This window comes from Serinus canaria, chromosome 4 (assembly GCF_022539315.1).
Source record: "Serinus canaria isolate serCan28SL12 chromosome 4, serCan2020, whole genome shotgun sequence".
Classification (NCBI taxonomy): Eukaryota; Metazoa; Chordata; class Aves; order Passeriformes; family Fringillidae; genus Serinus; species Serinus canaria.
The window spans coordinates 69443908-69463536 of record NC_066317.1 but is presented as its reverse complement, the minus strand read 5'-3'; the positions used below and the strand labels follow the sequence as shown (position 1 = coordinate 69463536).

Genomic DNA, 19629 nt, shown 5'->3' with positions numbered 1-19629 from the left:
GCCGCCGGCTCAGGGGGGTCCCTGGGGGGCGGCGAGGCACGTGGGGTGTTGTGGCCGGGGCCGGCCGCGGGCCCGGGGCTGTCCGCCAGCCCCGCGCCGGCCTCCTCCAGGTCCTTGAAGCGGACCTGCTGCGTGCGGTTGCGCCGGCGCTTGAGGCGGCTCTCGATGTCGGGCGAGTCGCGGTTGAGCAGCACCGAGCGCACCGTCATGGCTTTCTCCTGGCTGCCCTCGCCGGCGGGGGCCGGGCCGGGCACGGGCTCACGGCTGACCATGGCTCAGGGCCGCGGGGCCGGGGTGCAGCGGCGGGGCGCGGGGGGCCGAGCGCCGGCGGCCGGAGCCCTGGGCTGCAGCCGTCCCCGGAGCTGCTGGGGCGGCGGGCAGCCTCATCCCGCGCCGCCACGGACAGGGGATGCTGGGCGGGAGGTGGGCGAGGGGCCGCCGGGCATGCTGCCCGCCGCCCGGCCCTACAGCCCCCGGCACGCCGCCCCGACAGCCGTGCCCGGCTCCGCGGGTCCCCGCCGGCGCCCGCAGCCGCTCATCGTCCCGCCGCGGCCGCCCGGGCTCAGGGCCGCCCGCTGCGGGCCGCCCGGTGCCGGCCGTGCCCGCCCATGGCTCCCGGACCTGCGGGGACAAAGAGAGGTGCGTCAGACCCGGCCACGCCAGCGCGGCCCCCGAGGACACGAGTGTCCCCGTGGAACTGCCGGCCTCTCCCACCTCGGCTCCCTCCCAGCCCACCATCAGCAAACGCGAAGAGACAGGCTTTGATCTGCGGCGCTGCCTCCTCAGCACAAAGGGAGAAGGGAAAAGAAAGCCCTTTAGCATAAACACGTTCCGAGTTCACAGCTCAAATCAAGCAGAAGCAGCTGTTAAAAATAGCTCTGCCTCGCCGGGGCTGGTGCCTCGTGTGCGGGGCGCGGGCAGCGGGAGGGCAGGGCAGGGGCCAGGGCAAGGGGCTCTCGTCCGTGAGGGACAGACAGACTGACACGGGGTACCCCCCACACGTGGGACACCCGCCAGGCACGGGCACCAGCTCTGCGGGGGATGGGCAAGGCGTGGGGCACCCATCCATCACGGGACATGGCGGGATGGGCATGGGGTCCATCCTGCCTAGGGCACGGCCAGGGTGACACAGGGGACATGTCACGTGTGGTTGGGGCCGGACTGGGCACCAGAGGTGCTGGCTGGGCTGCAGGCATGGGGGACCAGCTCTGTGAGCAGTGGCGAGACAGTGGCTTGGGGACAAGGAGTCACTTCAGTCACATGGGAACGAGCAGGAGGGAGAACCTTCAGCGAGGCCGGGGGATGTCACTGAGACCAGCAGCACTTCACAGGCGGCACAGGGGCAGGACCCGGGGTCACAGGGGGGATTGTACCCAGCTATATCTCCACCCCTGCCATCATCCTGGTCCCTGTCATTGTCCCCGTCCCTGCCATCGTTCCCGCACGGCTCTGCAGGGCTCCTCCTCCCCAGAGCTGCAAGGCGAACCGCTCCGCTGCCCTGTCCCGGACGTACCCCCAGCACCCACCCCGTGCCCCCTGGGCCGCCGGCCTGTCACACTGCCCGGGCAGCTGAGCACGGGGCACACCGGGAGCCCTGCTGGGATGTCCCGGGCTGCAGGGGAGGCCGTCGGCTCGTTTTGGGACCTAGCCAAAGACAGAGATTCCAGCCGCAGCGAGCAGCGCTTCGGCTTTGTCGCACCACACCGTGTCCCGTGTCCCACATCCCCGTGGTCCCCGCCCCAGAGCACAGCCCGATGCTCCCGCAGCGTCCCCACACCTTTCCGCACGCCTAGGCGGGAGCCTCGCTGGCTCCGCAGCCCCCCTGCCCTCACTGCGGACGGACACACGGCTCAGACACCCCCCTGGTCCCCTCCCTGTCTTGCCTTGTTCCTGCTGGCACGAAGCGCTGACTCAGCAGGGCAGCCCGGAGTCCCCAGCGCCCGCACAGCCAAACTTCCAGCGCTGCGTGCCGGTGCCCCGTGCCTGCCCAGGCCGGCAGTGAGCGCTGACCCAGCGGAGCCGGGGGCTCTCACAGCCCTCCCCGCGCCCACCCCGGCCCCGCACGCCCCGCTCCGGGTTCGTCGGGATGCTGCTCCACGCGCCGCCCGGCGCTTCCCTCCCCGAGCCTGGAGCCGTGCCCAGACACCCGGAGATGTCTGCGAGGCAGGACGAGACGAGGGACGGGATGGGGCTGCTCGTTAGTATGGACAGCAACAGGCGGAGGAGCGAGCCGAGCTGGCTGGGGCTGGAGCCAGAGGCGCCCGTCCTCGCTTCCTGCCTCGCCACATCCCTGCTGGCCCGGGGCACGGGCACCTAAGCTGGCCTGGGCACAGTCTGCCGCGATATCCGCGATATATGAGCCACCCCTGCGGCCCCGTCACGGACGTGGGATCACCTCTCTCCTTGTGCCAGAGCTTGGCGTGCCTGGCAGCAAGAGGGCAACGAGGGAGGGCAACACGCCGAGGGCACAGGGACCTGCTGGTCACATCTGGAGCCCAGCGCTCCAGAGGAGCCCGCGTGTGCCAGCCTGCTCCGGAGGGTCCTCGATGGGTGCTGGGAACGGCTCCGAGGGCCGGGCACGGGGCAGGAGCGCCGCTGGCACGGTTTAAAAGCAGGAGCAGCCCTGTGATGCTGCGCTGGGGCCCGGGGCGAGCCGTGGCTGACGCAGCGTGGGACGGGGCCGTTCCCCTGCCGACGCAGCAAACGCGGCGCTGTCACTCAGCGGGGCCTCGCCGGAGCACCCTCGGCCTTCCCGAACCGCCGGCAGATCAGAGACGAGCCACAAGGACAAAGGGAAGCCTATAAATTATACATGGAGCAACTCCGTTTGGGAACAGTTCTGAGGATGTCAAACACCCGCGCCAGGACCCTCCCACGCATCCCTGCGTTTTCTCCATGCTGTGGTTGGATTTAGTGCCCCGCTCGGGCGCTGTTTGCAGCACACCGGCATCTCCGAGCATGGATGATGAGCCCCGTTGTGGGGCGGGATCAGGATGCAGCCTAGGGACTGATGGACTCTCCTGGGCTGTCCCTGAACCCGAGGAACTCACTGTGGTGATGGCTCCAAAGGATGTCTCAGATGCACCTGGCACCCAGCGCTTCCCTGCCACACTTCAAGCACTTTTACTGGGCAGTGGTGCTCAGCACCTCAATCCTGGGGCTGCTGGAGCCCCTCCAAGGTCATGAGCCCACCACAGCCCGAGGTCTGCTCCAACAGGACCCCAGGGCTGTGGTCACTCCTCCCTCCAGGAGAGACCTGAAGCCAAAGCAGGAGCCTTGGTGCTCCACTCTGCTGGACACCGGGGTCCTCCTTGGAGTGATCATTGCACGGCGACCTCAGGAGAGTCCGGTGGGTGGCACAAGGAGCCACAGAGCCCTGCACGGTGATCTGGGAGATGCAGGTGGGCTGGAACCGCCCGGGGGATGGGTTTGGTGCCTGACTAATTCCCTGTGAAGGAGGGCAGCATGAGGCAGCCATGCCGGTCAGCACGGGGCTGAGGAGAGCACGGCTCATCAAACCCATTTGCTGCCGGGCTTGATGAGGTTCCAAGTTTGGTCAGGGGAGGTAAAAGCCTCGGCAGAGCACACTCGGATTTCTGTGAGGCATTTGACATTTCGATGAAGAAAGCAGGATGATCCCAAAAGCAAAGTGGCACACTTGAAGTGGGTTAAAAGCAGCTAACCAGCACGTCTCTGCTCGTAACCATCCCACGGTCCTGAGCACACAGGGAAACTGAGGAAAGGGGAGAAAATGAAGAGCAAGGAAGGAAAAAAACCAGTTCAGAGGCAGGCAAGGGGCACGGAGCAGAGAATGTGCAGGATGGGGCTCTGAGTGGCAGCACCAAGCTCTGCTCATGGCAGCTGGAAATGCATGATGGCATGTCAGAAAAGCAACTTCCTTAAAAAGTGAGGCCAGCTGGCACAGGAACAGCTTGGAAAGGTTTTGCACAGTGGTGGACCCTCCATCTCAGAAATTTTTTATGGTCTGAGTGCTTTTCTCCTCTGGTTCCTGTTGGAACTCCAGGGACATGGATAAGGTGAGACAGCAGGTCACATGGGTGATGTACAGGTGAAAGCAGGTGATGCCACTGTGACATGCCATGAGTTCTGCATCAGTGGGTTCTGCTGGATGCTCACACAGTTGGGAATGATCTCTCCTCTGCTGAGTGACCCCAGGAGCTGAGGAAACATCAGGAATCTCTTCTCATGGACACCCCTCAGAGAGCCCCAGCCCCAGGTTTCTCTGGCCGCCATGGCTGGTGAATTTTGTGAATAAGAGGCACTAAACCTGCCGGGTTTGCATCATGGGACACATCTCTGATGGTGCAGGGCTGACCTCAGAGGTCAGAGCCCTCCTTCTCACTGCCCTGACTGGCAAGTTACCTGCCAGCTTCAGCCCTTTCTCCACCTATCCTCTCCCTCACCCTTACTGGTAATGCCGTGGAAGAGGGAAAAACGGAGCAGACACATAAATCTTCTCCTCAGGACACAGGAAGCCAGGATATGAGATTTATGAGGGAGGAAGTCAGGTTCTCCTGGAACCACAGAGGAGAGAAGTGAATGACCCAGCTCTGCTCGCAGGGCAGTGCCTTTGTGGGGCAACACATCTGATTTTCCTGATCTGCAGAGGGGAGGGAGGTGCTGCTGGCTGTGGGCTGGGGCAGCACTGGAAGATGAGGAGCTGGAGGGGCAGGAACCAGGCTCATGACACATCACTCCACAGCAGAGCCTAATCCTGCCTTGGCTCCGGGAGGACTCGAGGCGTTTGTTCTCGGATCAGAGCATGTGTGGGACTCGAGGATGGAGGACTTGGAGCAGCTCCTGGGGCAGCTTGCATACCCCAAATCTGCTTCCTCGCTGAGGAAGCTCCACCACGAAGCCAGCTCATGCCCTGCCCTCATGCTTCTCTTCTTGGAGGCTCTTCCAGAACCCGGCTGCTGGGAGCCTCACAGCCCTTCTCATTTCCTGCAGGCACTTAATCACACCCGTTCACATCCGACTGTACTCGTGCCAACGGAGCGCTTCCGCTCAAGCCGCTCTTCTCCCTCCTCGCTGCTCAGCCCTCGCAGCCCCCAGCAAGGAGAGGCCCCTTCTCCAGCCACATTCCCAGCTCTCCCTGAGTCCAGCTCGGCTCCTGTCCCCAAGGCCAGCTCCCCATGTCCGTGAAGGACCTCGCAGTGCTGACCCCTCCCTCTCAGCAGCGCTTCAGGCTCTGCTCGAGCACCGCTGCGGCTCCCCCAGGAGCCCTGGGCTGGCCCAGCCGAGGACACAGGCGCTGTCCCTGCCACCAGGGCCATGCCTGGGGTGGCTGTGTCCTGCAGTCCCCCCAGCTCAGCATCGAGCACCCCCCAGGGGTGCTGGGAGCAGCAGGGACACGCAGGTCCCGGTGCCAGCGGTGGCTCACACGAGGGAGGGATCCGCACTCATCCCTATGTAGGTCACTGGCTGGAGTGCTCTGCAGGAACATCAGTCACTCTCCTGGCCACGGGGCCCAGGAGGAAGCTCTGGCACCCGGCTTGGGCAGGGAGCCCCCACCACCCACCTCCCCACGGTGCCAGCACCCACAGCCATCCTGCGGACTCCTCTCTGGGGCCACCGAGGCTCCTGGCTGGCCTGGCTACACGTGCCATGGCTCATGCCCATGGAGGGGATCCCGTGGGCTGGGGAAGGAGCAGTGACATCCTCCTGGCACACAGAGGTCACCAGCCCCGCTGCCATCGCTCCCCTCCATTGTGCTGCTGCTGCAGATGGAGCTGCACACGGTCAGGGAGACGGGAGTACAAAGCCTCTGCACGAGCCTTCAGAAGCTGCAGAAGCCAAATTATTCCTGTGTCTCCCGTGGATGCTAATACGGCTGTCATGGCAGTGGTGTCTCTGTTCACTGTGCTACCTGCTGGCGTTCCCACCTCTCTGCCAGGCAGAGGAGCTTTGCTATCGCTGCTTTAATGAGACATGAAGAGGTAGAGTGACCTGCCTGGGGGAGCACGGGCAGAGCGGGAGCAGCTCAGGAGGAGTTTGTTCCGTGTCCCGAGGCTTCCCTGGTCTCATCCAGGGAAGGAGGAGCAGGAAAGCATCCCTGGAGCTGCTGCCAGCACTGTGGTTCAGTGCCACCCCTGGGGCTGCAGGAGAGACCACCTCAGGAGGAAGAACACCCTGATGGGCTGCTTCCTTCCCAGTGAATGGTGTTTGGGCGATACCATCCTGCTCCTCCTCAGCCTGGGGATGCCCTGTGTGGCTACACGGACCTGGGAAGATGCTTGTGATGGAGATCCAGCCCAGAGAGCTCGACTGGTGCCCCGCACCAAACCCCAGGGCTCTGCTGGCATCTCCAGCACGGGCTGATCCTGCAGCAGTGACAGGACAAGGGAAGTGGAACACGGCCCAGAGACTTTTGGCCACAGGAGACCCAGCTCATCTGCAGACCCCCACAGCCCTGCACTCTCCAGGGAGGATGTCTCAGCTCTGGAGAAGGGGTTGGGCACCCTTCTGGAGCCCACCTGCCCTGGCATGCAAAGCAATCCCTGAGCCAGGGGACCCTGGGCGACAAGGACTCCGTGGGCTCCCTCACAGGCCAGAAATGGCATCAGAAAGCCACCAACTGTCCCCAGAGCACATTTCTGGAAAAAGCTGGAAAGGCTTCACCACCCAGCAGTTCCTGCACCGCCCCAGCTGCCCCTGCACACCCTGGTCCAGGCTCGGGGGGCTCGGTCCTGGGTGCAGCAGGGACCCCCTGGGGCAGCCCCCACAGTGCCAGCAGCCAGCAGGACGGCCTCTGCAGCTGCAGCTCCCAGCGCTGGGAACGTCCTTCCAGAATACAAATTCCTGCCTTTAAGTGCATTCTCAATGCCATCGAGCAGCCTGCCCCCCTTTATCTCCGTGTGCTTTGGACAACACTGGCTACCGGGGGAATTTGGGAATTAGCGAGTGTTTTCTCCGCCTCGTGCCTCAGTTTCCCCACCACCAAACGGCCCAGACCATAGGGAGCACCTCCCCAAACAGGCGAGGCCGGCTCTGCCCGCGGCGCTGGGTAGGACCGGAGGAGTGTTGTTAGCAGGGACAGGAATAGACCCGCTCATTATCTGTGGCCTCTGGATGCCACCATGCTATTAAGTAATTACAATAATTATCATTTGTAAAGAAGACAACCTCAGTCCAAAGGAGCTTCTGCGACGAAATCCACCCCACTCCTCCGAGCGCGCCGGAAGGACGAACGCTCCCTGCGGAGAGGGGACACGGGGAAGGGCCGGAGGTGCCATCTTCAGCCCAGGGTCCCCCCCGCTGCTCCCGGCCCCGCTCCTCGGGCAGCACCGCCGGGAGGGAGCGCAGCCGGAGGTCCCCGCGTCCCCTGCCGCCGCGGCTGTGCCGAGGGGCTCGTTCCCGTAGCCCCGGGAAGGGCCGAGCGTGGAGATCGCCGCTGGCGCTGGGCACGCCGTGCCCCGAGGAGCGAGCAGCTGACACCGATGTCCCCGTATGTCCCCGCGCTGGCACAGCCGGGGCCCGGTGGTTACTCATACGTGTCCACCTCGTGCTCCCGACACGAAAGCGGCTCCGCGGAGACCTCGGCCCCTCTCCCGCACGGCCGCCGGCAGCCGCAGCTCCGGCGGGGTCTGCGTGCGTTCCCGCGGGGAGGATCGGGACCGGAGCACCCCGGGAGGGACCGGAGCACCCCCATTTCGCGGGACTGCCCGGGGCTCGCTCCGGCGGACACAAGGCCTTGGGCGCGGAGCTGCCGGGAGCAACGTGGGCTGAATCTCTCCATCCCCGGCCGGCGTCACGGCGGCGCGCGGTACCGAAAGTGACATCCCTGGATCTGCGTGTGCGTGTGTCACCCGGCACAGCCCCGGCTGACGGACGCGTTCCTAACGAGGGGGAGCGGAGATGAGCCCGCCCGGCCGCTCCCCAGAGCACGCAGCGACCCAGCGAGCGGCGCGGCCACGGGCCGGGGCGGACAGGGCGAGGCTGCGGCACCGCGGCGCGACCTGGGGGTCTTCGGCCCCTCTAACGCAGCAGCTCCCACCACAGATGCACCTCCATAGGCTACCCACCGTGCCATCGTTCCGGCACGGCTGTGCCCCCCAGAGACACCCGCCACGGTAGCCGGTGGCCGCCTCGGTGCGGGGTGCCCAGCGTAGGGGGCTCGGTGTGCTCGGCGCACGGTGCCCGCCGTAGGATGTTCGGTGCTCGGTGCCACCGTCCCCGTGCCTCCCGCAGTTCCCCGGGCAGCTCCTGCTCGCCGGGAGCAAAGAGGGGAGGACAGGGAGGTGTCGCGACCCCCGGGGATGCGGGGACACCGAGGATCCCCCTCGCCAGCCCAGCTCGGTTCCTCGCCCCGGCCCCGCCGGCCCCCGCGCATCCCGCGGGCCGAGGGTACCCGCGCCGCTCCCGCGCCCCTGGGGTCCCCGCACCGCCGCGCAGTCCCCGTTTCGGGTCTCCCCGCACCGTGTCGCCGCTCCTGGCCCCGGGGTTCCCACGCCCCGGCCGCGGGGCCGCCCAGGGTCCCGGTACCGGCAGGCGCCGCAGGGCCGATACCCGCAGCACCCGGTCCGGCCGCCGCCCCGCTCCCCGGCCGAGCCTCCTCCCCATCCCGCCCGATACCTGGTGCTCGGCGGCGGCGGCGCGGGTCCGGCAGCGGCGGGCGCGGGGCTCAGCGGGGCGGGGCGGGGCGGGGCGGGGCGGCGCGCGCTCGCCGGTACCGGGGCGGAGCCGACGGGGGCGGAGCGGGGCGGGGGGCGGAGCCCCGCCAAGGGGTGCGCGCCCGGGAGCCGAGCCCCGGAGCCCGGGAGGAGCCCCGGTCCCGCACCGGGAGGGCGCTGCCCGGGCGGGGTGGTGCTGGCGCGCCCCGGTCCCGCGGGCCCCCGGCGTGCCGGTGCTGCTGCACGGGGCGGCCGCGGGGCTGGGGCACCACATGGATTCCCGAAGGAGCGGGAGATTTTGGGGTTCGATCCGTTTGCTTTGCGCAAGAGAAGTCCCCGCAAACCCCTCGTAGCCAGGGCTGGCCGTGGGCGCTCGTTGCTCACCCGCTGCAGCCCTCGGTGGGCTACGCCCCATCCCGAGGAGCTCCCGGGGCTGCCTGCGGGAGCCCTCGGTCACCAGCAGCGGTCGAATCCCTCCCCGAGCAGTCCGCTTGGGTCTGCGTGCGCTTGGCAAGGTCTGGCCTGGGGCTGCGATGGGGAAATTGCAGTGCGGGAATACTCCGCTGGAATCCAGGAGGGACCTTCGGCAGTGCCGGACCTGCCAGGGATGGAAAGGCAGCAGCGGTGCCCAGCGCCCGGTGCTGCCCTCACAGGGCTCAGGCACGGCAGTCTCTGGGGATGGGTTGGCACCTGAAGCCACCCACAAAACTCCACCAGTGGCACCGGGGCACGGCAGGGCCATCGCTCCCCCTGAGCATGCCAGATGATGCTCTTAGCCCAGGAATTGCTGCCCTTTCCCGCAGCTTCGGATGTGTCTCTGGGACACTTTTGGCCAGCATCCTGCTGGTGCACACTCCACTTGTCCTGCTACAAAGCTGGGAGCCTCCTCCTGGAGTGGAGCCAAGGGCTCAGTTTGGGACCCTGCACTGGAGACACTCCAGAAGGAACCTGCTTGCTATTTTTAAAATGCCCTTAAACCCACAGATGGCCTTGAATTATCTCAGAAATGACAGAGGTTCTTCAGCACTGCTCTGTAATAACTCCTCCATTCCCCTGGCACTGTGGTGGGTGCAGGAGCCCTCCCATCCCTGGAGTGGGATAAACATGAAGGGGCCAGGAGAAGGGATCTGGGGAAGGGACCAGGGAGGGTGGGGGTGAACAGAGCCCAAGGCAGCTGGGGCTCTGGGTTATGAACTGACTGGAGGAACGAGGACAGTGTCCTGTTCCACAGTGCAGCTGCAGGACCCAGCAGGGCCTGAGCAGCTCCTGTCCCCCAGAGCCACTACGTGGCCTGCATGGCCACCATCCTGAGCCAGATGGACAAGGACCACTACAGCACCTACATCCAGGCGTTCTCCTCCCGGCCTGAGCTGATGGTGAGTGCTGCCCGCGGCAACAGGGGCCCTCTGGCACCGGCACCTCCCTCACAGCAGCCTCCGGAGGGCACTGCAGCCCAGCACGGCTCCTGACCTCTGTCCCTCCCTTGCAGGACTTCCTCATGGAGACTTTTATCCTTTTCAAGGACCTGATTGGGAAGACGGTGTATCCTGGTGACTGGGTGGTGATGAACATGGTGCAGAACCGGTGAGGGGCTGGGGAGGGACCACGGGGTGGCTGTGAGCACCTGGGGTGCTGTGGGGTGTGGTGTTTGGGAGGGTCCCCAGGATGAGGTGAGAGATGAGAATTTGACTCCGTGTTCTCAGAAGGCTGATTTATGTTATGTTATGTTTTATGTTATGTTATGTTAATGCTGTACTAAAACTACACTAAAGAAAGAGAAAGGATACATCAGAAGGCTTAACAAGAATGAAGAACAAAAACCCATGACTGACTCAGAGATTCTGACACAGTTGGCTGTGATTGGCCATTAAGAAAAAATAATTCACATGGAACCAATCAAACATTCAGCAGTGGGTAAACAATGTTCAAGCCACATTCCAAAGCAGCAAGCACAGGAGCAGCAATCGGATAATTATTGTTTTCATTCCTCTCTGAGGCTTCTCAGCTTGCCAGGAGAAAATCCTGGGCAAAGAGGATTTTTCAGAAAATATCCCAGTGACAGTGGGGCAGGTGGGCACTGGAGCAAGGCTCTGGACACGCAGTGCTGGGCAGCGTTTGGGGGGCAGAAAGGACCTCGCTCCCTCGGTGTGATGGTGGTGGGCACACCAGGCTGGGCACTGGGCACGCTGGTGCTGCCCTCCCTCAGTGCCCGTGCTCACTGTCCCCAGGGAGTTCCTGCGTGCCATCAACCACTTCGCCACCACCTTAACCGAGATGTTCCTGAGCAACAGCGACTTCGAGCTGCAGGTGGGTGGCACTGCCTCCGTCCTGCTTCGGGCCAGGTGGGTCAGGAGCAGACCCCACTGTGCCACCCAGCCTGGCACTCATCCCTCTGCTTCCACTGCAGCTTTGGAACAATTATTTCCACCTGGCCGTGGCTTTCCTCACCCAGGACTCCCTGCAGCTGGAGAACTTCTCCCCGGCCAAACGCAACAGTATCCTGGCCAAGTGAGTCCCCACCCTGCCCGGTCCTTGCCCCGAGGACCGGGATTTTGGGATGAGCCAGCTGGGCTGGGCACACCCGGGGCTGCAGAGCGATCTGTCCCTCTGTCCCGGCAGGTACGGGGACATGAGAGCCACGATCGGAGCATCCATCCGGGACATGTGGTACAGCCTCGGTGAGCCACGGTGTGCAGGGATGGAGTTTTGGGTCTCTGTGGGCTGATGTCCGTCAGAACCATCCCCAGAGTGGGTGTGGCGAGGGGGGTTTTGCTGCTTTGGGCATGGATCTGCCCCCCCCAGCCCTCCCTGTCCTCCCAGGCCAGCGCAAGATCGAGTTCATCCCGGGCATGGTGGGTCCCATCCTGGAGATGACGCTGGTGCCGGAGCTGGAGCTGCGCAAGTCCACCATCCCCATCTTCTTCGACATGATGCTCTGCGAGCACCGCCTGACCGGGAGCTTCAGCCGGGTCAGGGCCGGGGCTGCTCCGGGGCCAGCGGGATGGGCTGGGAGGCTGTGCCAACCACCCGCAGCAGGGGAGTGGCGTGGCCTGGGAACGGGGACGGGACCGGCTCTTTGGGATGGTCTCTGGGGAGGGGCTGCTCCAAGCTCTGCCCATCTTCGTCCCCTTCTGCAGTTTGAGGATGAGATCCTGCGCCGGCTGGACAGCGAGGTGGAGGGCGGCCGGGGGGACGAGCAGTACATGCAGCTTTTCAAGAGCATGTGAGTGTGCAGTGACATCCCTGTCACCTTCTTCCCAGGGCACCACCGTGTGTCCCCTGCACATCTCTGCTGGCCCAGCCAGCCTGCCTCTGCCCCAGGAATTACCCTGTGCCTTAAGTGATACCCTTGCTTCAGGTGTTATCTCTGCCCTAGGAATTACCCCAGCCTCAGGTGATGCCACTGCCCCAGGTGTTACCTCTGCTGCAGGTGATGCTCCTGTCCCTGGTGACACCCCTGCCCCAGGAATTACCCTATGCCATAAGTGATGCCACTGCCCCGGGTGTTGTTATCTCTGCCCCAGGGGATGCCCCTGCCCCAGGTGTTATCTCTGCCCCAGGAATTACCCCAACCCCAGGTGTTATCTCTGCCCCAGGTGTTATCTCCTGCCCCAGGAGTCACCCCTGCCTCAGGTGATGCCCCTGCTCTGCCCTTTGCTGCTGGGCAGGGCAGTGGTGGGAGCCCTGCAGAGCTGGCTGTGCAGTGGGACTCATGGCCCCCTCTCTTCCCCAGCCTGCTGAGCTGCTGCCAGAGCCACCCCGAGCTGGCCAAGCCTGGGGAGGACTTTGTGAGGTTGGTGAGCGAGCTCCTGGAGAGGCTCTTGGACTACAGGGCTGTCATGAATGACGAGAACAAGACCTACAGCATGAGCTGCACCGTCAACCTCCTGGTGAGCCCTCGTGTCCTGCTCCAGCTCCCTCAGGCTGGCAGGGCTCACCCCATGTCCCCAGCTCCCTGGGGCAACCAGGGCTTGTTCCTGTGCTTCCCCAGGTCCCCAGAGATGCTTGTCCCTGCATCTCCCCAAGTTCCCACGGTGCCCCTGGCACAGCAGAGAGGGGGTGCATGTGGTGCCAGAGCTGGCATCTCTTTGGATGTCACACATCACTGTGCAGCTGCCCAGGGCCATGGCCATCCCTGTGTAGGGACAGTCCTGGCAGCACCGTGACTCAGAGGGTGACAGTGTGAGGGGCTGTGGCATGTGCCACCCCTAGGTGCCACTCAAACAGCCTCATCTGCCTTTCCACAGAACTTCTACAAAGAGATCGACCGCCAGGCCATGTACATCAGGTGAGCCCAGCCCTGGGATCACCAGCAGCACCTGGGCTGGGGGCTCCTGGGCATTCCCAGTGCCATGGGCTTGGCAGAGTGGCCTGAGGGGCAGGGTGATGGTGCTGTCACTCCCCACACGTGGCTCTGTCACCCCCAGGTACCTGTACAAGCTGAAGGACCTGCACATCAGCTACGAGAACTACACAGAGGGAGCCTACACGCTGCTGCTGCACGCCCGGCTGCTCACGGTGGGCACGGGGGGCTGGGGGGGCTGGCAGGAGGGGGCAGCCCCCTGGGCTTGCTGTGACAGGTCCCCAATCCCTTGTGCAGTGGTCAGAGGAGTCGAATGCAGCCCCTGTGCCAGGCCCACACGGCCTCCACCTGCACACTCAGCGCCAGCTGAAGGAGGCTCTGTACAACCAGATCATCGAATACTTCGACCAGGGCAAGGTGAGTGTGACCCCTACAGACCCTGCAGCCTCTGAAACCCCAAAACTGGAGGGAGCTGGGCTGGCTTAGGTCAAGCCTGGCCCCCTTGCCACCAATTCCCCCCTGTTTCATGCTCCCAGATCCCATTTTCAGCACAGCCCCTCCCTCCCCACTGCTGCAGAAGGGCTGGAGCTGCCTGCAGTGAGCCTGGGCTGGATAGTTCACCCCACAGCCACTGTCCCTCATCCCATCCTCATCCCATCCCTGTCCCATGCTGTCCCAACCCAGCCCAGTCCTTGTACTGGCAGGGGTCAGAAGCTTGGACATCCCTGGACAAAGGCTTGATGGGCTCAGCTGGGGGCTCCAGGGCTGGGGGTGGTGGGAACCCAAGTTCTTCTGCTGCCCACTGGACCCCCAGTCCCCACAGGAGAGCCTTCTCCCCCTCCTCACGGGGGCAGGGGTGCAGGTGCTCCCACAGGCAGGGTGGTCTCTGCTGGAAGCCCCTGGTGCCCCCTTCCCCAGTTCACCCTGCACTGGGGGGCCCTGTCCTGACCCCTCTCTCCTCCAGATGTGGGAGGAAGCCATCCACATCTGCAAGGAGCTGGCAGAGCAGTACGAGAGCCATGTGTTCGACTACGAGATGCTGAGTGACATCCTGGTGGGTGCCTGGCTGGGCTGGGGGTGCTGCTGGCAGGGGGGAATGGGGGGTCTACAGGGCCCCCTCCTGCCCTCATCCTGCCCCTCTCCTCTGCAGCAACGAGAAGCCAAGTTCTATGAGAAGATCCTGAAGGTGCTGCGGCCCAGCCCGGATTACTTTGCCGTGGGGTACTATGGGCAGGGCTTCCCCACCTTCCTCAGGGTAAGCAGAGCCAGGAGCAGCCCCACAGCTGCCACCTCCATGGCCAAGGAGCCCCACTCCTCACTGGTCTCCAGCTGGATGTGGAGCTGTGCACCACAACTCTCTGAGTGTCATCATCCAGCCTGTTCCTTACCCAGCATCTGTCCCATCCAGGGGACATCCAAAGGTCAGATGGTTTGCACAAGTCCAGTCACTCTCCCCCCATCCACCCATGCTGCCATACCCTCATAGAAGCCACCAAATTTGTCCTTAGTGACATTGCTTGGCTGGCACCAATCCTGATTTTCTGTGTGCTTTCTTCCTGTTTCTTCTAGTTCCTGAGTTTGGGGAGATTTTTTTTTCTGGATGGGGGGGATGTCTCCTGCTTGGCAGGAGAGCCTTATCAGCACAGCATCCCAGTGCTCTGGGGCTTGCTGGCCCTGCTCTGTGGCACAGGGATGAGCTGTCACCTTCCGGCCCTGCAGAACAAGATCTTCATCTACCGGGGCAAGGAGTACGAGCGGCGTGAGGACTTTGAGATGCAGCTGCTGAGCCCCTTCCCCAATGCTGAGAAGCTGAAGAGCACATCCCCCCCTGGCCAGGACATCACAGATTCCCCAGGGCAGTGTATCCTCTGTCTGCACAGGGACAGGGCTGGGTGTGGTGGTGTTTGAGGGTCCCCAGGATGAGGGAAGAGATGAGAAATTGACTCCATGTTTCAGAAGGCTGCTTTATTATTTTATGATATTATTTTATATTAAAAATGCTATAGTAAAACTATACTAAAAGAAAGAGAAAGGAGACATCAGAAAGCTAGAAAAGAATGAATAATAAAATCTTGTGACTGACCAGAGTCCCAGCACAGCTGGACCATGATTGGTCATCAAGTAAAAACAATTCAAATGAGACCAATCCAAGATGCACCTGTTGGTAAACCATCTCCAGACCACATTCCACAGCCATCAGAGAGTTATTGTTTACATTTCTTTTCTGAGGCTTCTCAGCTTCTCAAGAGAAAAATCCTAGCAAAGGTGTTTTTCAGAAAATATGTCAGTGACAGCTGGGAGCGTGGCTTGGTCTCTGTCCATCCCTCTCCGTGTGGCAATTCCTGAAATGCCTCTCTGTCCCCCTGGGGCTCACCCTTCAGGGCTCTGGAGCCCCTGTCCCCAGCAGCCCTGCCCTGCAGTGTGTGCCTGTGGCTCCTTCACTCCCTCAGACATCCAGTGCTTCACCGTGCAGCCAGCAGAGGAGGCCAAGGTCCGGCTCAAGGGCCGCAGCATCCCGGAGCAGATCACCAAGTGAGTGTCCACACAGAGCCCCTGCTCTGCTCCCTGCGGGTGGGTGGATGGGTGGGACACACTGGGGGTCCTCTCCCATTTCTATCCCTTCCCTCCACACAGTTTCTACAAAGCCAACCACGTCCAGAGGTTCAGCTACTCACGGCCTTTCAAGAGGGGCCCGAGTGATCCTGACAATGAATTTGCAGTGAGTGCTGGCGGAGCTGCCAGGACCCTCAGCTGGGGGGGCCCTGCAGGGAGCTCAGGGTTCCTGGTCCTGTGCCCATGGAGGTGGGAGCCCCCATGCCATGGGGCAGCCAGGGGTGATGGGAGAAGGGTGGGGAGTGATTGTTGCTCTTGCCACAGAACATGTGGATTGAGAGGACAACCTTCAGGACAGCCTATCCCCTGCCTGGCATCCTGCGCTGGTTCGTTGTCACCTCCACTGACACGGTGAGGAGGGGGCTGGGGGCAGCAGGGGGGGGATTCTCCAGCACTGCCAGGAGCTCAGGCTGGGGATGGGGAGCATGTCCTGCCTGTGCCATGCTCCGTGGGCAGCAGGGACAGTGTGTGGGCTTTGCTCCTCTGTCAGTGGTGGGTGCTTGGCCAGCATCCAGGGAGTCTCAGGAGCCATGGCAGTGGAGATGTGATGTGCCCTGGCTGGGCTGTCACAGGGTGCCCTGGCTGGGCTGTCACAGGATGTCCTGGTGGGCTGTCACAGGATGCTGCAGGCACAAGGGTGTATGGCTGCATGAGTGCTGCATGTGTGTCTGCCGTGATGCTCAGACTCTGCACCCCACTGTGACACAGCTGCACCCCCAAAATGACACCAGTGGTTACCCAGGTCTCCTGTAGCCTCACTGCTGCCTCGTGCCCATGGGGTTGACTCCGTGCTGGGAGCAGGGACCAGCATGGCCAGCACATCCCCAGGAGCTCTCGCCCAGGCTGTGCCAGGGGTCTGAGGGGCTTCATGGGGTGAGATGTGCAGCCCCAGGGGTCCCTCCTGCCGGGCTGGGGAGAGCCCACCCTGCCGGCCTTACCGAGGAGGGGCAGCATTGACCCCTCCATGTGCACAGATCATCATCTCCCCCCTGGAAAATGCCATTGAGACCATGATGAAAACCAACGAGAAAATCATGAGTGAGATCAACCGGCACCAGAACGACCCCAGCCTGCCCATCAACCCTCTGTCCATGCTGCTCAACGGCATCGTGGACCCTGCAGTCATGGGTGGCTTCACCAACTATGAGAAGGTGAGGAATGCAGAGGCTGTGGTGGGCACAGCTGGGCACAGCCAGGACTAGCACTGTGTGGAGCCTTGGGATGAGGATTGGGATGGGAGGGGAGGGGAGGACACAGCAGGAAGGGTTTGGAAGTGCCACTGTGCCCAGCACTGGTGTGCTCCCATCAGAGAGGCACCGGGCTTGATATTGGGATTGCATGGAAGGAGAAGGGCTGGGATCCCAGAGAGGAGAGGGGGTGGCATCCAGGGAGGAGAGGAGATGGATCCCAGAGAGGAAAGGGGGTGCCATCCCCAGGCTGTGTGAGCTGGGCCAGCCTGGCAGTGGCACTGAGGAGGGTCGTTGCAGGCTTTTTTCCAGGAGCTCTACATGCAGGAACACCCTGAGGATGCAGGGAAGATCGAGAAGCTGAAAGACCTGATCGCCTGGCAGGTACCAGGTGCAGCATCCCTCTGGCAGGGCCAGCTGGGCCCGGTGCCAGGGAGCCCCACGAGTCCCCATTGTCCCACAGATCCCCCTGCTGGCAGAGGGCATCCGGATCCATGGGCAGAAGGTGACAGAGGACCTGCGGCCCTTCCACGAGCGCATGGAGCAGTGCTTCGAGCAGCTGCGGGCCAAGGTGGAGGCTCAGTACGGGGTGCGAGAGATGGTGAGTGCCACGACCCTGGGCACGGGCAGGCAGGGCTGGGCAGTGCCCTGGACAAGCCAGCAGGGAGCAGCTGGCTGAGGCCACAGCTGGGGCAGGAACAAGGTGAGGAGTACTGGGCCCTACACCTCAGGGGGCCTCCTGCTGAGAGCCTGGGAGAGGTGGAAACCTAAAGTAAATAACATTTTACTAACCAATAAGTGACCCTAAGGGATGGATAGTGGGGGATGGACATTTAGGACAGTGTATGGAGAAACACTTGGGAGTTGACCCCTGGCCTTTGGCTAATTGCTCGATGTCCTGGACCGAAAGTTCTAGATGGAGGGGATGGGATGCTGAGTGGTTGCCAGAGAGCCAGGGTGGGGATTTGGGGATGATCTCAGCAATGGAAAGGGATTACACAGGTAAAGGGAGGGGGTACAATCTGGGGTAAGCCATTTGGGATAAAAAAATACAGAGAATTACAAAGTACTACGACATCTCCCACTGGGCATGGGGGACCTCAGGGTCCTTGCCTCCCCCAGGAGGGGAGGGGACACAGCACTGCTGGGGGTGGCTGGCACTGGCACAGAAGCAGGGCTGGTCAGAGAGGGCACTGATGGCCCTGGCTGTGCCCAGGGAAGGACTGGGGAGGCTCTGCCCTCTCATGCCTCCTGGCTGTCTCTCAGATGTTCTTTGAGGACCGGCGGAGTGGCCGACCCCGCTCCATAGCCTGGGTACCTGACTGGGACCAGCTGAGCCACGCTGGAGCCAGGCAAGTGCTGCACTGGGGAGTGCTGGTCATCCCCCCTCATCCTCCTCAGTCCTTCCTCCTGAGCCTGCCTCACTTTGGCCCAGCTGCTTTTCTCCCACCTCCCCAGTCCTCTGCCCTTCCACCTTCCCTTCATACCGAGTGCATCTCAGCCCTGTCCCTATGGGGGGCATGGAGGAGAGACACCCCATGTGCAGCTCCCAGGCTCACCTGGCCTCTGCTGTCACCTGAGCCATCCATTCCTGTCCCCCAAACCTCCCCTGCTGAGCTCTGCTGTGGATGGAGCTGATGCCCGAGCACAGCCGCTCCCAGTGATGCTCCAGCCGCTCCATGGCACAGCCCTGCTCCTCCTTCCCCTGCTGCCCCTCACCTGTCCCAGTCACCCCACAGCACGGAGCCACCCCCGACCCCAAAGCCTGCCCGCCGCCCCTCTGAGAGCGCGGAGCACAGGAGCGACCGCAGGGAGAGCCGCGCCAGCGCCATCTTCGGGTCCCGGCGGCAGGATGCACGCCAGTCCATCTCGGAGCTGCCAGAGCCCAAGGTGATGCTCAGCACAGCCCTGGAGCCACCCTGAGGCTCTGCTCGCACCCCTCTGGGTGTCCTGCTGCACCCAGAGCTCCTGGCCCTGCCTGCAGCACCAGCCCCCAGCCTGGATGGGACTCCTCGAGGGGCTGGTGGCAGCCCCTGCTGCAGGGAGGGCAGGAGCAGGGGCTGGAGGGGCACAAGGCTGGACACTCAGCAGGAGCTGCCATCCAGCCTGGCCCTCCGAGGTGCTGAGCCTTCCTTCTGTGCTCCAGGACGAGAAATGGAGACTCTCCTACAACATGAGCGAGAGCAGCCTGAGCGCTGATAGGAAACAGCCCCCGTCAAACCAAGCTGCTGCTGCTGCTCAGCCCAGCACTGCAGGTACAACCTGCCAGGCCACCTTCCTGAGCGTCCCTACAGCCCCACGAGCAGGGCTGTGCCCTCCCACACCACCCCAACACCTTCCTGAGCGTCCCTACAGCCCCACGAGCAGGGCTGTGCCCTCCCACACCACCCCAGCACAGGGCCCCTCATCCCCTCGTGGTGGCACAGAATGGGAGCATGTCCCCCTGCTGAACACTCCCTGTAGGGCTGCAGCCATTGATCCTGGACCTTGTGCCACTGGGTCTTGGTGCCAAGAGCTGTTCCTGGTGGGAGCCAGCCCCCTGCTCCTGGCTGGGCTCACATCCCGTGGCACCTCTGTCCCCTCTGCCCAGCACTGCCACACTTCCATAGGCAGAACCGCTGGCCCTGACAGCTCTGGGGACTTACAGCCCTGGGGACACTGATGGGCCCTGTGCCCCCCCAGGCTGGCTGAGCCTCCATCTCTCCTCTCCTGCCTGCACAGGCTCGTCCCTGTCTCCCACTGGCTTTGGTGGCCGTGTGAAAAGTGCCACCAAGCTGCCACCGCTGCCCCGCAAGTTCAGCCCCGCGGTGTACGAGACCTTCCTGGAGCAGAGCGATGCTGCAGCAGCAGGGAAGGTACTGGAGGGGAGGCACTGCAGGGGAGGCACTCAGGG

At 63.3% G+C, this 19629-nt stretch overlaps 1 protein-coding gene across 2 annotated transcripts in view; it reads left to right on the top strand.

The window, feature by feature from the left end:
* Positions 1-19629, top strand: part of LOC103823113 (dedicator of cytokinesis protein 2-like) — a 49056-nt gene that overhangs the window by 28654 nt on the left and 773 nt on the right. For both annotated transcript variants that reach the window (XM_030239135.2, XM_050973875.1), the window contains exons 29-52: positions 9911-10009; positions 10123-10217; positions 10862-10940; positions 11041-11141; positions 11253-11311; positions 11454-11602; positions 11771-11856; positions 12367-12523; positions 12881-12921; positions 13061-13151; positions 13234-13353; positions 13901-13990; positions 14087-14191; positions 14656-14797; positions 15387-15468; positions 15571-15655; positions 15814-15900; positions 16524-16700; positions 17037-17120; positions 17200-17337; positions 18003-18088; positions 18476-18626; positions 18883-18991; positions 19458-19591. In XM_030239135.2, the coding sequence (XP_030094995.2) occupies positions 9911-10009; positions 10123-10217; positions 10862-10940; positions 11041-11141; positions 11253-11311; positions 11454-11602; positions 11771-11856; positions 12367-12523; positions 12881-12921; positions 13061-13151; positions 13234-13353; positions 13901-13990; positions 14087-14191; positions 14656-14797; positions 15387-15468; positions 15571-15655; positions 15814-15900; positions 16524-16700; positions 17037-17120; positions 17200-17337; positions 18003-18088; positions 18476-18626; positions 18883-18991; positions 19458-19591 (2547 nt within the window). The remainder of the gene's footprint in view (positions 1-9910; positions 10010-10122; positions 10218-10861; positions 10941-11040; positions 11142-11252; positions 11312-11453; positions 11603-11770; positions 11857-12366; positions 12524-12880; positions 12922-13060; positions 13152-13233; positions 13354-13900; positions 13991-14086; positions 14192-14655; positions 14798-15386; positions 15469-15570; positions 15656-15813; positions 15901-16523; positions 16701-17036; positions 17121-17199; positions 17338-18002; positions 18089-18475; positions 18627-18882; positions 18992-19457; positions 19592-19629) is intronic.